Below are 13,900 nucleotides of genomic sequence, written 5' to 3'. Positions count from 1 at the left end.
AAAAAAAAAAAAAAAAAAAAAGTAGTAATCTTGGTCACGCACATGCTGGTTAATAGAGAATTAGCAGATTAGTATATGAATATTTAATTACCAAAGAGTTGGGATGTATTAAAAGAAAATTGTGATTTTGAAATGTATTATTGTTTACTATTGTTTGGAGGCAGCAGAGGACTCCTAAGATTTTGTAGTCCTGCAGGGTCCATGTAAACATCACTTATTGTTAAGCTTTTGAGTCTCAGCTTATTTACTACACACATAATAACCAGGTGCCCCTCTGTGCCAGGCATAAGGAAGGACAAAGTCCGTCCCTGTCATCACGGAGCCAGCAGTAAGGAGCCTGACATTAACCAGGGAACCACGTGAGATTGCAGCTGGGACACAGTGTTCTGAAGAGGATGCAGTGAGCATTAGGGGTTCAGAAGTCTGAGAGGCTGTGGGGGCTTTTGAACAGTGCTGTGGAGGAACGGGGTGGATAACTCAGGGGAGAATTACAGAAGGAAGTTCCAGTAATGGGGTGGGCTGGTTTGTCAGATTGTGTTCTGTGTACAACTCGAGAAATAGTACCTGAGGACTGGGCTCTGGCCTTCTCCCCTAGAGTGCTTTGTGACTGAGTAAGTTCTAGAACCTCTCTGAGCTTAGTTACTTTAGAAAAACACAGCTTTTTAAAATTTGGAGATATTTATATAAAAACAAAAAATTTTGGCTTTTGTTGTTTTCATATAACTCATAAATAATTATTTCTTTTTGACCTTCTGTGATTGGCCACTTAAAATGCGGTACTGGCCGAACTTCAGTATTTTCCCTAGTCTTTGACTTCAGGAGTCACTTCATGACATACTCACTCTAGAAGCCTGTAGGGGAACATGTGGGATGTAATGGATTCAGGGTTGTTCACAGTGTTGCTGTGAGGCACTTGGAAGACCTGGGAAGGCTTCCTGGAGAAGGTGGAATCTGACCCGGAATCATTGACAGGCAAACATGGTGGCTGGAGGAGAAATTCCAACCAGGGGAGACAGGAACGGCAGAGCCAGGAGAGGACCTGGTGAATGTGGGTGGTAGATAAGCCTGGAAAAGTAGGGTCATGTTGCAGGGGCTTGGAAAGGCTGACACAGAGTCTGGATTTTATTCTCCGCTCTGGGAGAGCATTTTAGATTTTTTTTAAGCAGAGGAGTGGAATTAATTGGATAAAGTCAATTTTCCTTTAAGGTGCTAATAGGAGCCATCTGCGTACCTCTTTAACTTCCTCTCTCCACACACATGACTCAGCCAGAACATTGTGCTACATCTTTTAGGTTCTGCAGAAGGCAGGGTCCCAGGCCTCCCCGTGGTTGTAGGCCTTGCACACTGAGAAGATGCACTTCCTCCAGAGTGCAGGCACATAGCTGGTACATGTGCTCGCTGCCTCACTGTCCTTGGTCTCTGGGTTTCCACTTGGAGAAACCTTTCTGACCTTGCCTGCCTCTTTCTGGTTGGACTGGGGGCCTTGCCTTTGTCCGCCCACAGCACTCCTGGTCACCAGTACATTTTAGTTCCTAGTGGAGTTGCTTGTTCACTTCTCTTTCTCCTTCAGTCAAGTGTATGGCTCTAGAGGTCAGTCTTGAGTTCCTGGGCTTAGGTAGCTGTAGGTTGAATGAATAAATATGAAGGACTGGAGTCAGAGTAAAGTCAGGAATTGTGTGTAGCATTGGAGTTGAAGAAAGAGCTCGCATGGCTGAGTTGTGTATTTATGTGTGAGAGAGACAACAGTTTTGTGACTCGTTGAACGTGGGCCTCGAGGGACTCCTAGATATTTTAAACTTGAACAAGGAGGTTTGGTGAGGCCCAAAGTGAGATAAGGACTACTGAAGAGAGGTGTCTTGGGCAGACTCGAGACGACAGTGCCTGCTGGATTAGGCGTAGCTGCAGTAGCTTCAGCAGTGCCTCTACAATGTGATGTTGGAAATGTGGGTCAGAGATTCGGGACTCTTCCACATCGGCCTGTCGTCTCTTTCTTCATTGAACTTTCAGAGGGCAAGGGAACCCTGATGCCAGAGCTGTGGAGGTCAGCTTCCCACACACGGCATGGAGTAGAAAAGGGTGACACGTCTGCCTGTAGGGCAAGCATACTGCCAGCATGCCCCGAGGGAGCGCAGGCTTCTCAAAAGCGGTGATCTCGGAAAGGCTTGCAGTTGTGTCACTCTGCCCAGAACCGAGCTTTGTGGTTGCATAAACAAATGAATTAGAAGCTGGTGTGGTGACATAGAGTCTGCAGCCTCAGCTACCTGGGAGGCTGAGGCAGGACATGGCAAGTTTGATGCCAGCTTGCACAGATTAGTGAGATGCTGTCTCAAAAAATAAAAATGGCTTGGAATATAGTTTGCGGGTAGCATGCTTGGCTAGCATGTGTGAAGGTGTGGGTTTGATCTCCCATTACCTCAAAAAGAGAAGAAAATTTGTAGGATTCTGAGTAGTGAGTGAGGTGACCATGGGAGGCTATCAGGGGCTTGCGTGCAGAGATGTGGTGAATGCTTATTTTTCACTGTGATGGGGGAGGAGGATATGTAGAGACTGAGAATGGGCAGAGAGGTATAATTGAAAGGGAAGAGTAAGAAGTCAGGGATGCTAGTGCAGAAGTTTGAAAGGAGGTCTTCATTTGTAATACCGCAGAGAGTTTAAGTAGACTACAGGGGAAAAAAGAGGAATTGGTTTGTGGTGTGTTAGTCACCTCCTGATGCTGTAACAAAGGACCTCGAGCTTGGCTTACAGCAGCTGGTGTCTTACATGACCAGGTCACTGTGGTCCTCTGTCTGGGTGGGCATGGCCAAGTCTGCAGCCTCGGCCCCAGGACCTGCATTCCAGCTGTTGGGCCCCCGTGGGAGGGCATGACAGGGAAGACCTGCTCCCCAGCTTCCAGGGCCATCTGAAGGAGCCACTCTGCTGGACCGAGGCTCAGCTCCTTGCTGGCTGTTAGTAGAGGTCTCTCAGTTCTGGGAGTGCCAGCCTCTTCCACATGGCAGCCGGCATCTTCAGAGCCAGTGAGGGTCAGTAACGAGACAGACCCTGCGGCCTGTGCTACGCAGCACAGAAGTGATAGCTCCTTGTCACCTGTGCCACGTGTTGGTCAGAAGCCACCAGCCATGCTCAGGGGAGGGGACCGCACACAGTTGACATCGGGGTGGGATTGCGACAGGGCCAGTTGGAGTTCGTCCACCACAAAGACAGGGCTGGGGGAAGCGGGAAGCCGTTAGCATTAGTGAAGGAGGCCCTGTCGGTGCGAGTAGAAGAGTGTTTGGAAGTGGAGTTCCAGGTGAAGGTTAAGTTGTAGGTAAGAGGCCCTCGTCAGGCAGCATCCTGAACAAGGGCACAGGTCCCTTTTCGTGTCCTCTCTGCGGTGAGATGGATGTACTGCCTGGTACGTGCCATTCACAAGCCCACATGCTTTACCACAATAGAATTTTTTTTTTTTTTTTGTACTGGGGATCAAACTTGGGACCTTGCGCTTATGAGGCAGGAGGCAGAGCCACGAGCTATATCCCAGGCCCCACGATAGAATTAATCACCATGCCATTCCTGGCCTGTGACGTGTATCTCCCTGCTTGCCTTATGGTTTTCTTAAGGATGAAACGAGGTGATCCATGTGGAAGTATTTTATCTTGTGTGAGATGATATGTAAGCAAAAGGTATTAAACTATACTACTTTCAGTAGAATACATGAAGTTTAACTTATGTTTTTCTTGTTAACTTGGATTCATTGTGTTGTACATAAGTTATTGAACTGGGCTTTAAAACTGTGATATTTTTAGGGCCTTTTGAGTGGATTTGCCTTTATGATAAACGATCCCAAACTCCTGCATCTGAAAAAAAAAAATCTGCCCTTGCTGTCCTTGTCACTCTTTTTCTTCTGTCCGTGTGTCAACTGTTAGTTCTCTTTTTTCCCCTTCTGATTTGGTGCCTCTGATCTTCTCTGGGCCTGGCAACCTGATAATTAAGCCTGTTAGAGCTGTGAGTAACTGAATAGTAACCAAGCTAGGAATGTGGGTCGCAGAGCTTGCTCTTCTCACTGTAAAGTAGGTGAGCTGGTGTGCGTAGACTCTGCACAGTCTCTTTTGGCCTTCCGAGTGCTTCTTGGCTTCCTTCCTAGCTCTGGCTGTGTGTGGCTGAGTGAGGCTCACAGAGCCGAGTTGTGTTCAGAGGAGTGCGGCTGCCATTTTCTGGGCATACACCTCGCTGCTCTGTTAGGAGAAACAGTGTCCTTCCCTCCTTACTTTTGATGAGGTTGTAGTTTTCTGGGCAGCAGTTACAGGTGATGGGTGGTCTGGTTCATGGACCAAAAAATGTTTGAGAAGCACAGAGGCTCTCCTTTAGATAAGGTCAGTATCCAGGCTGTGCACAGCGCTCAGTGCCACTGGTGCCCTTCTCCTCGGGGTGGGCACCCACCTCCCAACTTGGAGGACTATTCTCTTCAGCCTTCTGGAAGAGCCACTGTTTACTTCTTCAGCCCTGACTTTCAGGAGGAGTGCTTCTGCCTTTCCTGGAAGGGTGCCAAGTGCTCTTGTGGAAATGGTGGAGTGGCAAGGGTGGTCCCTGCCCGTGGTCCTGGCCAGGTGCCCAGACCTAGCCTGCCCACCATCCTCTCTTCCAGAGTAGGCATAATGTTTGCTGTTGTCTTAGGATGAGAGTAGGATTTGTAAATAAGAAAATGCTTCTTCCATGCACATGATACTGGAAGGCCTGGTTTGTTTTATATCTGGGGAGTTAAAAAATTGTTGTCATTAGTAATGGTTACAAGAAGTACCACTAAAACAATGTAATTTTAAATCTTGTGTCGGTTTTTTTTTTCTGAATATGTTCTGCTGGAATGTATGTATGTGTACAAATGTGGACATTTATTAAGTGATCTTTGATTATTTTCAAACTGTTAAGTATACTGGCTTCCTGACCCAATTAAATTTATGAAAATTCTAATGATTCTGGAAAGATTTTTAAATAAAATTCTGAAGTCACTTTATGCTTTACACAAATCTGTGGTAAAGTGAGTCAGTTAATCTGATTTCTCAGGCCCTAAATCAGTCTAGTTCTATTCTAGAACTGGTTCCTATATGCTGTTTAGACCTGCGGCTGTTTGTGGTTTGCTTTTGATCCTAAATGTAGGCGTTGAACTCTATTTGAGAGCCTAAATGGTCTGTGCCCCAATTCCTGTAGAGATTCCCATTTCAATGTTTTATTTTGCCTGTCCCAGGAGGATGAAGGCACTGCCTACCAGACCTTTTCCTTTTAATGTGAGTGTGTGCTTTAATTTTGTCTCTGTCCCATAGGAGTGTTGTGAGATTATTGTAGTACAGTAATACCAATGGTATATTTTAAACTTCCTGGAAAGAGGTAGTATGTGATCACAGAATGTTTTTGTACTGTCCCAATGTATATGTATTCCCACTCGTGTTTACTGGTTCAGAAAAAGGATAAAGCTAAAGCTTCTTGTGTTTAGGGGTACATGTTGTTTATCCAGTCTCGAAAAATCATCGCCTGATTCTGTGGAGTGTCCTCAAAGCCTGTCTTTTGATAGACCTTGCACTTCTTATTTAGCAGGCTTGTGCTATAGCCAAAGAATTTAGTATTGGCTCTTATTATCGCTGAAAACTATTGAGTATCCTCCTGCCCACCCATTTTTCTTAGAGGTCAAGAGACATTGCCTGATTCTCCGCCCCCGCAAACACCAGGGATGAAACTCAGGACCTTGTGCCTTTGAGGCCTGTGCAGTGCTGCTGACCTAAAATCCCCAGCCCAAAATTTGCCTGATTTCTTTTTTTTTTTTTAATATACCAGGGATGAAACTCAGGACCTCATGCTTGCCAAGATTGCTTGATTTCTTGAATAAAGGGATATAGTTCCTTCTAAATACATCCACAGCATTGTTGGATTGAGACTCCACGGCCCCTTATGTGCTTCCGTCTCAGAGGCATGGCCCCCTGAGGCACAGCCCTCAGTGCTGTCTAGGGGACCAGAGGATAGGAGGCAACTTAGGGTGGCATCGGCAGGAGAGAGCAGTGCTTAGGAAAAACTGACAGCCTTCAGTCAGGCCTGGGCAGGAGAAAAAATATTTCTCCTGAAACTTTGGGAGTGCCACTCAGTTGTAAACTCAGCAGATAATTTGAGCTTCTATTTGTGGCAGACATTGAATTAAGAGACTGGAGACCCTGGGATGAAGAAGTCAGATATCCCTTCAAGGATGCCTTTTTAGTACAATTGGATCTTGAAAAATACTTACCAGAAAAGAAACACTAGATTGATTTTATATGCTGAATGGCCTTAGCGATTAAAGGTGGAATTGTAGGTTGGTAGAAGACGTTTCTGAAATGACTGACTCTTGTGTAATTAAAAGACAGTTTACAAAAGGCACTGTGCAGAGACTACTAGCTGATCCTGAAACCTGCCTCCTCTTTCCTGGGCATTTCCCAGCCTCCCTGATGGTTAGATAAGGCTTTTCGCCAAATTCTTGTCAGTGGGGTGACTGAAGTGTGCCGATTCCAGGTCTGGACCTTAAAATCTCCAGGCACAGGTATAGCATGTGCCCTTTCCTCACCTGGCACAGTGCAGAGAGCCCTGTGATGTAGGAAGCCCCTGGCACAAAAAGGGGGGCCATGGGTGCCAGAGCCACTACCTGGAAGGGTGCTCTTTGCTGACCAGGGATGGCTGGTTTGGACTTTATCTAAGCTAGAAGTAAATATTCACAGTGTTTGTTTGAGCCATCGTACAATTCGTTCTATGAGTTATCCTGCTTAACCTAGACACCATGCCTAAATCAGACTCTGTTCTGACTATTTACGTGTAATGCTTTATGCGATGGCCATGGATTTCAAGAATCAATCTAAGTCAGGATACAGTAAGTGACAAAAAAATTTAATGTATCATTCTTAATTGGTACAGTGGTTTATTGCATACATTACAGTCTCTCCATCTTTGATTTAATAAGCAGTGTGGATCCTCAGTTAGCTTTAAAGGTACTCCGTGGAGACTTAAACATCCTTAGTTCTTATTTCAAAGAACTGTAAATAGTTTTCATCATGCTACTTTTCTGTTCCAGATCCTGTAATCACTTCTTATTATATGGCATTTTGTTTCATTAATCCATCATCCAAAAACTGTCCATATATAATGAAAGTATCTGTGTATAACAACCTGACCCAGGTTCTCTGAAGAAAGACAAATGAATAAAACGTAGTCCCTGCCTTCAGAGAGTTTGCACTTGATACTGCATTTCTGCACTGCTACCTCTTTTTTGCCTTTAATAAGCCATGTGTTATTATTTCATTCCCCTTTTCCATTATTGCCTCTTCAACTAGATAGCGCACATTCTGAATACAGGGCTGTGTTGTATAGAGTACCCCAGACAGGGGTAGCAGATGCTGGGCCCTGAACTTGAATAGCTATCTCTGTAGTTTCTCATAATTATCTTGCTGGCATATATTGTATTATGGTCTGTATTAACAGACAAAAGTACTTTTTTAGTCTATTGGGAATTCATAGACTTATGCAGTTGAGAAATGTCAGGATTGGAAGGCTCTTTTTAGGTCATTTATCTAATTCCTGAACTTTTAGGTGGTGGTCCTCTGGTTCCCGAACTCAAGATGCAGGCATGAGTCATGGCAGTGGCATCAGCTGGGGTGCTTTGGAGGCGATTCGTGACTCAGCCCGCTTTTAAACAAACCCTTAGACGACCCTCACACAAAGTTGTCAACTTTCCATGTGATTCTTGAGAAAATCAGAAAAACTAGAGTTGGCCAGAGTCACACAACTGTTTATTTTGCATCTTTGGGTCAGTTGGGAACTATTAAAATACACTGATGCCTGGCTCCCCACCTCAGACATTGGGCCGAGTGTGCCAGGGCATCAGAAATTTAAAAAATCCCCCTGGATGACCATCTTGAGGATGAGAACTGTCGAACTCGTTAATGATGGAATCCTGGTTTCTTGTTATCTTCAGTCAAACATTTCCTTCACTCTATCATAGATGTTCACTCAGGAATAAGGCAAAAAATTCCTAACAGCTGGGCTTGGCGACACATACTTGTAATTCCAGCACTCAGGAGGCTGAGGCAGAAGAACTTCCTCAAGTTTGAGGCCACACTCCTGCCTGCATGGTGAGTTTAAGGATAGCTTGGAAAACATAGCGAGACTGTGTCTTAAACAGAACAAAATAAAATAACCCTCCAACCCCCGCATTCAGCTCTATTAAAAAGTATTCCCCTTGCTGCCTGCCTTTTCCTTTTAAACGGACCCTGGCCTGTCCCTGCTGGGTCCCAGCTCCCTTTGTGAGTAGTGTCCCTCCACTCACCAGGCCTTCTTTCATTCCTGTTCTGTGGGAAGGAAACAGACTACCCTGAAGGTACTGCAGGGGCCCCAGTCCAACACCGCGGGCTTCTTGAAGGGCCGGTGGCCTGGCGGAACTGAAGGCCTAGCCAGGGAGAGCAGCAGGACTTCTGCTGCTGTGGGAGCACATGGACTCACATCTGGCCTGGATGCTGTGCTGGCCTGTTTTGTTGCCCTGTTCTGAGAGGATGCTTTGCCTAAATCAGCAGCAGTGGGGCCCCACCCGGTGCGGCACTCAGAGGCCGTCCTGTGGTGGAAGGGTCTTGCTCAGCTCCCAACAAGGGAGAATGTGTACTCCAGGGCAGCCATGTCTTGTCACCCCCATCCCCATGCGCTTGTGCTCTGGCTTATTTGCTTGAGAACCTGGAGTTATGGAGGTTAGGGTGTTGATGCATTAGATTTCACTGTTTCTTTCTTTCTTTTCTTTTCTTTTCTTTTTTTTTTTTTTTGGTATCGGCGATTGAACTCGGGTCCTTGTGCCTGTAAAACAGGCGGCAGAACCACAGAGCTAAATCCCCGGCCCTAGATTTCACTCTCATTTATGAGAGTTCCTTTTGGAGTTAAATTAATTGTGAGACTTGTTTATTATGCTCTGGAGAAAGCATATTTGTTTTTATGATTTTGTTATTTATGTTATTTTAGTGCCTAATTTTTCCTATTAAGTTTTTGAAACATTTTACCACTAATTTACTTATCAAACTTTGAACTTGGATATGAAAATCCTTTTTTTGGGCCAGGGATGTAGCTCAGTGGCACCCCGCCTAACTCGCAAGCGCAAAGTCCTGAGTTTGATCCCCAGTACAAAAAAAAAAAATCCTTTTTTTGTGAAGCCATTAGTTTGCTCCCCAAATATTAGCAAGTTTTAAACTTTGTACGTGAGATCACTGTTAAAGTTTCTTGAAGGCCACTGCAGCTATTTTTGGTAATAGGAAGCCAAAAAATGTTGAGCCTTGATTGTAAGACATTCTTTTTTTGTTTGTTTGTTTTGGTACTGGGGATCAAATTCAGGACCTTGTGCTTGAGAGGCAGGTGGCGGCACCACTGAGCTACATCCCTGGCCTAAGATATTCTTTTTCACATCATAAAATTTCAGTTCAGAAACGGCATGAAGATGAGATGTGGCCTTCCCTTGGTCTGCAGGCTGTTGCTGGAGACAGGTGCTGGGGAGTTGGGCTTCTGTGCCTTTGTGTGATGCCCTGTGACTGAGGCGAGGGTGTGGCATCTAGGACAGCTTCCTTGGCTTATCACTGCAGATAGCACTGTAGGCCCCTGGGAAGTCACATGGGAGGGATGGTAAGAGCCCTGGAATGATAGTTTTCTAGAAACAGAAAAAGAGCTGGTCGCTACTCTGGTAGCTGGGAGTCGTATTGTGGGGAAAGATTTATTATATGGACCTTGAAAATAAATTTTTTCTTTTTGGTGCTGGGAATCGAACTCGCGTCCTTGCTCTTGCGAGACAGGCAGTGACACCACTGAGCTAAATCCCTAGCTGACCCTGAAAATAATTTGACTGCTGAAGCATGCAATCATAGGTGTAAGGTAGAGGGGAATGAAAAATCACGGAAGGCAAGTTTAGTTGGACTTTTACAAAAATTTAGGCAAGCCTCAGTTTGCTCTTAGAAAACATTAGGATTGTTAAAGATTACCCTTATCAGGATTGTAATAGTGCTTTATGTTTTGTAGTCCTTGTTAGTTTAAAGTCCTTCGGTGCGTGTTATCCCTTTTCCTTACCTTCTTTCTTGTGAGGTGGCACGCAGAAGGGTCAACGCCTGCTCTGGTGCAGTGGTACAGGCAGGCTCAGTTACTTTGCCAAGGATCTAGCTAGTAAGTGGGGGAACCTAGCTCTTTTTGTTTTATTTTATTTTTTTGTGGGACCGGGGATTGAACTCAGGACCTTGTGTTTGCAAAGCAGGCATGGTGCAACTGAGCTAAATCCCTGACCCTATCTTTATGTTTTAAATAAACATTAAGGGCGGTTGTTGAATTTGTAAACTGGCTTTGGTTTTCTAAGTATATAAGTACTTGGCTTATAATGTAGGGTGAATAATCTGAAATTTTACCTAATATTGCAACTAAATGTAAAAGTTGTTTTTAGGACTGAAAATAATTGGTTTACAAGACAAATAAATTATTTTCTTTCTTTACATTATTGTTGATAGTTTTTTATATGAAACTTGATAATTGTATCTGAATAAGCAGCCTGAGGGCAGAGACACTGTCTTCTAAGCTGCTTGCTGGCACTCAGCAGGTTGTTTTGTGTGAACGGTATTGGGTGTGTTGCTGGGAAGTGGTTAATGGTGTTGCCAATAATGATCAACTGTTTAATGAATATGATATTGGTTCTTAGTAAAGATTTATGTTTAGCACATAAGTGTCCCAATAAAAACTTACACAGATAACACATGTCCACATATTTTCCACACACATCTTGTTCTGAAAGTCTTAAGCCTGCAATGCAAAGCACTTTTCCACATTGAAGCATTTGTGAGTTGCCAGTATTTCCATCACTCTCACATACTTTATTGTATATTTTGTACAAACAACAATTTCTACCATAACTGCAATACAGTAATCACAATCAGGAAATGAACACTGAGGCATCACTACCCCCGAGTGCTCAAATCCTGATGACCCAGCAATGACCTGTGTAGATAAATGTCCAGTCAGAACCTTGGACATGTTTGGTCGTCTGTTCAGTCTCTCCTAATACAGAACAGTTCCACCCTTTCTTATGTTCCTGACCTTGAGCCTTTCCAGGATTGCAGGCCAGTCATTTTGTGGAATGTTCCTCATTGTGGATTTGTCTGATGTTTCCTTATGATTAGATTGAGGTTTTGCATCTTTGGCAGGAATATCACAGAAGAGCCAGAATATATCTTTTTCAAAGATTAGTTTTACATTTTATTTTCTGTTTCCTTAGAGCGTTTCCCAAAGTGTATTCTGCGGAACTAGCACCTACTGTGTTCTCAACACCGTGCCACCTATAGAAGGTAGGATTTGAAAAAGCTTTTGACTTACAGAAGGGGTGGGCTTGACAGTACAAGTAACGCCGTCGTCATAGTGCAGTGGAAGGAGCCTTTGACCAGGACTTAGAAAGCCTGGGTTCTGCCTTTAACTGCTGTGTGATCTTAGATGAGTTACTTAATCCTTCTGGGGTAGAGAACGAATACTATCCTGAAGTTCCTGTGAGTTTTCAAAGAGGCAGTAGATTCAGTCACACAGAAAAGTCAAAGCACTCTGCAAACATTGGATAGAAGTCTAGAGTCCAGCACCAGGTAACCGAGCAGGAGGAGCACTGTGGCATTGTGGGAGAAGCCACAGGTAATGTCTGAAACCCACACCAGCCACTGATAGCTATATTTCCTGGGCAAATTAACCTTAGCCTTATGTTCCTCATCTGCAAAGTGGGGGGAATTAAGCTTTTATGTTTCATTGCGAGGATGAACTGAGAGAATGCAATGTAAAGTCCTTTTGGGTGCTCGATAGAGTTCACCCCTGTCAGTAATAGAAAGTTGATTTACTTGGTCACATGTAGCTCACAGTTGGAATTGAATGAAATAAAGCAGGAAAAAATATCCCCAGAACCAAATTGGAATGATAGGTTGCAAGGCTTCTGGGCTCCTGCTTTATCTGCCCCCACTCACATATTTTTAGATTGAAAATACAAATCCGGCTGGGTGTGGTAGAGTATATCTGTAATCTTAACACTCAGGAGGCTGAGGCAGGAGAATCTCCGTTTGAGGCCTGCCTAGGCTCCACAGTGAGTTCAAGACCAGCCTGACTATGTAGTGAGACCTTGTCTTAAAAAAATAAAAAGAAAAAAGAAAAACCAGAATCAAAACCACACAAAAAACAAAGAAAATGTAAATGCAGATAAATAGATGCTTATCGAACCTGAGATATGAGTCTGCTTAAACCTGGACAAGGAATGAAGTATCATGACTGACAGGAGAAAGGTAAATCTCAGCCACTTAGGAATAGGAAGAAGAGATGGGACTCTCATACAACTAGAAGAGAGAGGTTGTTAAATAATAAAAGCAGTATTTTTTCTACTTTAAAAATATTGATATTTTAAAACCTTGAAATAACTGGGTTTAATTCATTTTGGATACTCTCTTTGGAAGAGAATGGTGCAGAATCTGACCAGCACTTGGCTGGTGCATTTGGGGCTCGATCAGCGCCTCTTCCGGAGGAAAGTGACGCTCAGGTCTCTGAGCGCCGATGGGACGTGACAGCTCATGTTTTCCTGCTCACTTCCTGTCCTGCTAATTAAATCTGCACACATAACAATTAGAGCTAAACAGAAAATTGTAGGGCTTTCTTTTGATTTTACCACTCCAAGTTGTTGATCAGATACATTCCCAATAAGGTGGAGTAATTGGCCACACAGTTGTACCAATGTATTCTGAACAGCTGGCGCTAGAGGTTGAGAGATGAATCATAATCAACTTGATTGGATAATAGTGCTTGTCATTATTCACAGAACCCCAATCATTTGATTTTTATTAATTATGAATCACAATAAAAAGGAGGTGTCATTTCTAGGTTAGACTTAATTTAGTTATAATTTACCTTGCAGATAGGAGATCACTGAATGTCCCAAGGAACAGGTCAAATATGTTTCTTTAGATTTAAAAATGGTTTGGCAATGTTAATCTTCATTTTTAGAAACAGAACTGAAAGCAAGAATTTTACTTTTTGTCTTGTTAACTAGGTGAATAAGCATTTTTGTACATGTTAGAAAGACTTAGCTAAGTTGTACTGTGCCTCTAAAATTGTTGTTTGGAAAATATTTGAAGGTCGGTTAGAAAGGATGGTTTATCCTTTAAAATTATAGCTGTCAGCCAAGAAAATCATCTGTCAATTTCAAGAGCTTCACTAGTTATGTTTTTATTGTGGAGGAAGTTGGAAAATTACTTTGTAAAGTCATGTATCATACATGCATGTTTTGTTAGATAGTGATAATAAAATGTTCCACTGTCACTCGGCTGACGCTCCCACTTGCAGTGTCAGAGTTTAACTGTCTGGACTGAATATTGAGATGCAGTTGAAATGTGTATACCTCAATTTTATTAAGATACTGCTATTAGGATTTAAAAACTGGCACATGTATTTAATTATTTAATCATTTATACTTGTCCTAAAACATTAAACAGCAACTCTTAATTAAAAACCATTTTTATGCAGTATTGTCCCGTGAACAGTTCTTTTCCAGTGTGATAGCAAAATTTCTCTTTATCATACTTTAACTGGAAACATCAACATTTGAAAGGATAGGGTCCCTCCCGCTTTACCAGGGATGCCCAGGGCCTTGCCTTTGCCAGGCAGGTGTGGTGCCACTGAGCTACATCCCTGGCCCTGAAAGTATAAATTTTAACATTTTGTCTTTTTGAGTTTCTAATAATTCTTTCAGCAGTATTAAGTCATCTTCATAATGTACAGTAGGAAGATTTACCCATTGTTATGTTTCTTAAAAACATCCAATTTATATTCTCTATGAACCTAAAATTCTGGAAATGGCACAGTTTAAAAACTGATGAAGGGGAACCCATTG

General features: G+C 43.3%; 1 protein-coding gene across 5 annotated transcripts in view; it reads left to right on the top strand.

The window, feature by feature from the left end:
* Window positions 1–13,900, top strand: part of Camta1 (calmodulin binding transcription activator 1) — a 696,092-nt gene that overhangs the window by 7,447 nt on the left and 674,745 nt on the right. For 4 of the 5 annotated variants that reach the window (XM_033767641.1, XM_033767640.1, XM_033767634.1 and 1 more), the window contains exons 1-2: window positions 7,971–8,117; window positions 11,267–11,336. In XM_033767641.1, the coding sequence (XP_033623532.1) occupies window positions 8,115–8,117; window positions 11,267–11,336 (73 nt within the window). In that variant the 5' untranslated portion in view covers window positions 7,971–8,114. Of the gene's footprint in view, window positions 1–7,970; window positions 8,118–11,266; window positions 11,337–13,900 lie in introns of those variants that run through there. The other variant, XM_033767633.1, reaches the window with a different exon arrangement.

Source organism: Fukomys damarensis, unplaced genomic scaffold, assembly GCF_012274545.1.
Source record: "Fukomys damarensis isolate Sample0158 unplaced genomic scaffold, DMR_v1.0_HiC HiC_scaffold_23, whole genome shotgun sequence".
In the NCBI taxonomy this organism is placed as follows: Eukaryota; Metazoa; Chordata; class Mammalia; order Rodentia; family Bathyergidae; genus Fukomys; species Fukomys damarensis.
This window is presented reverse-complemented; position numbering and strand designations above follow the sequence as displayed.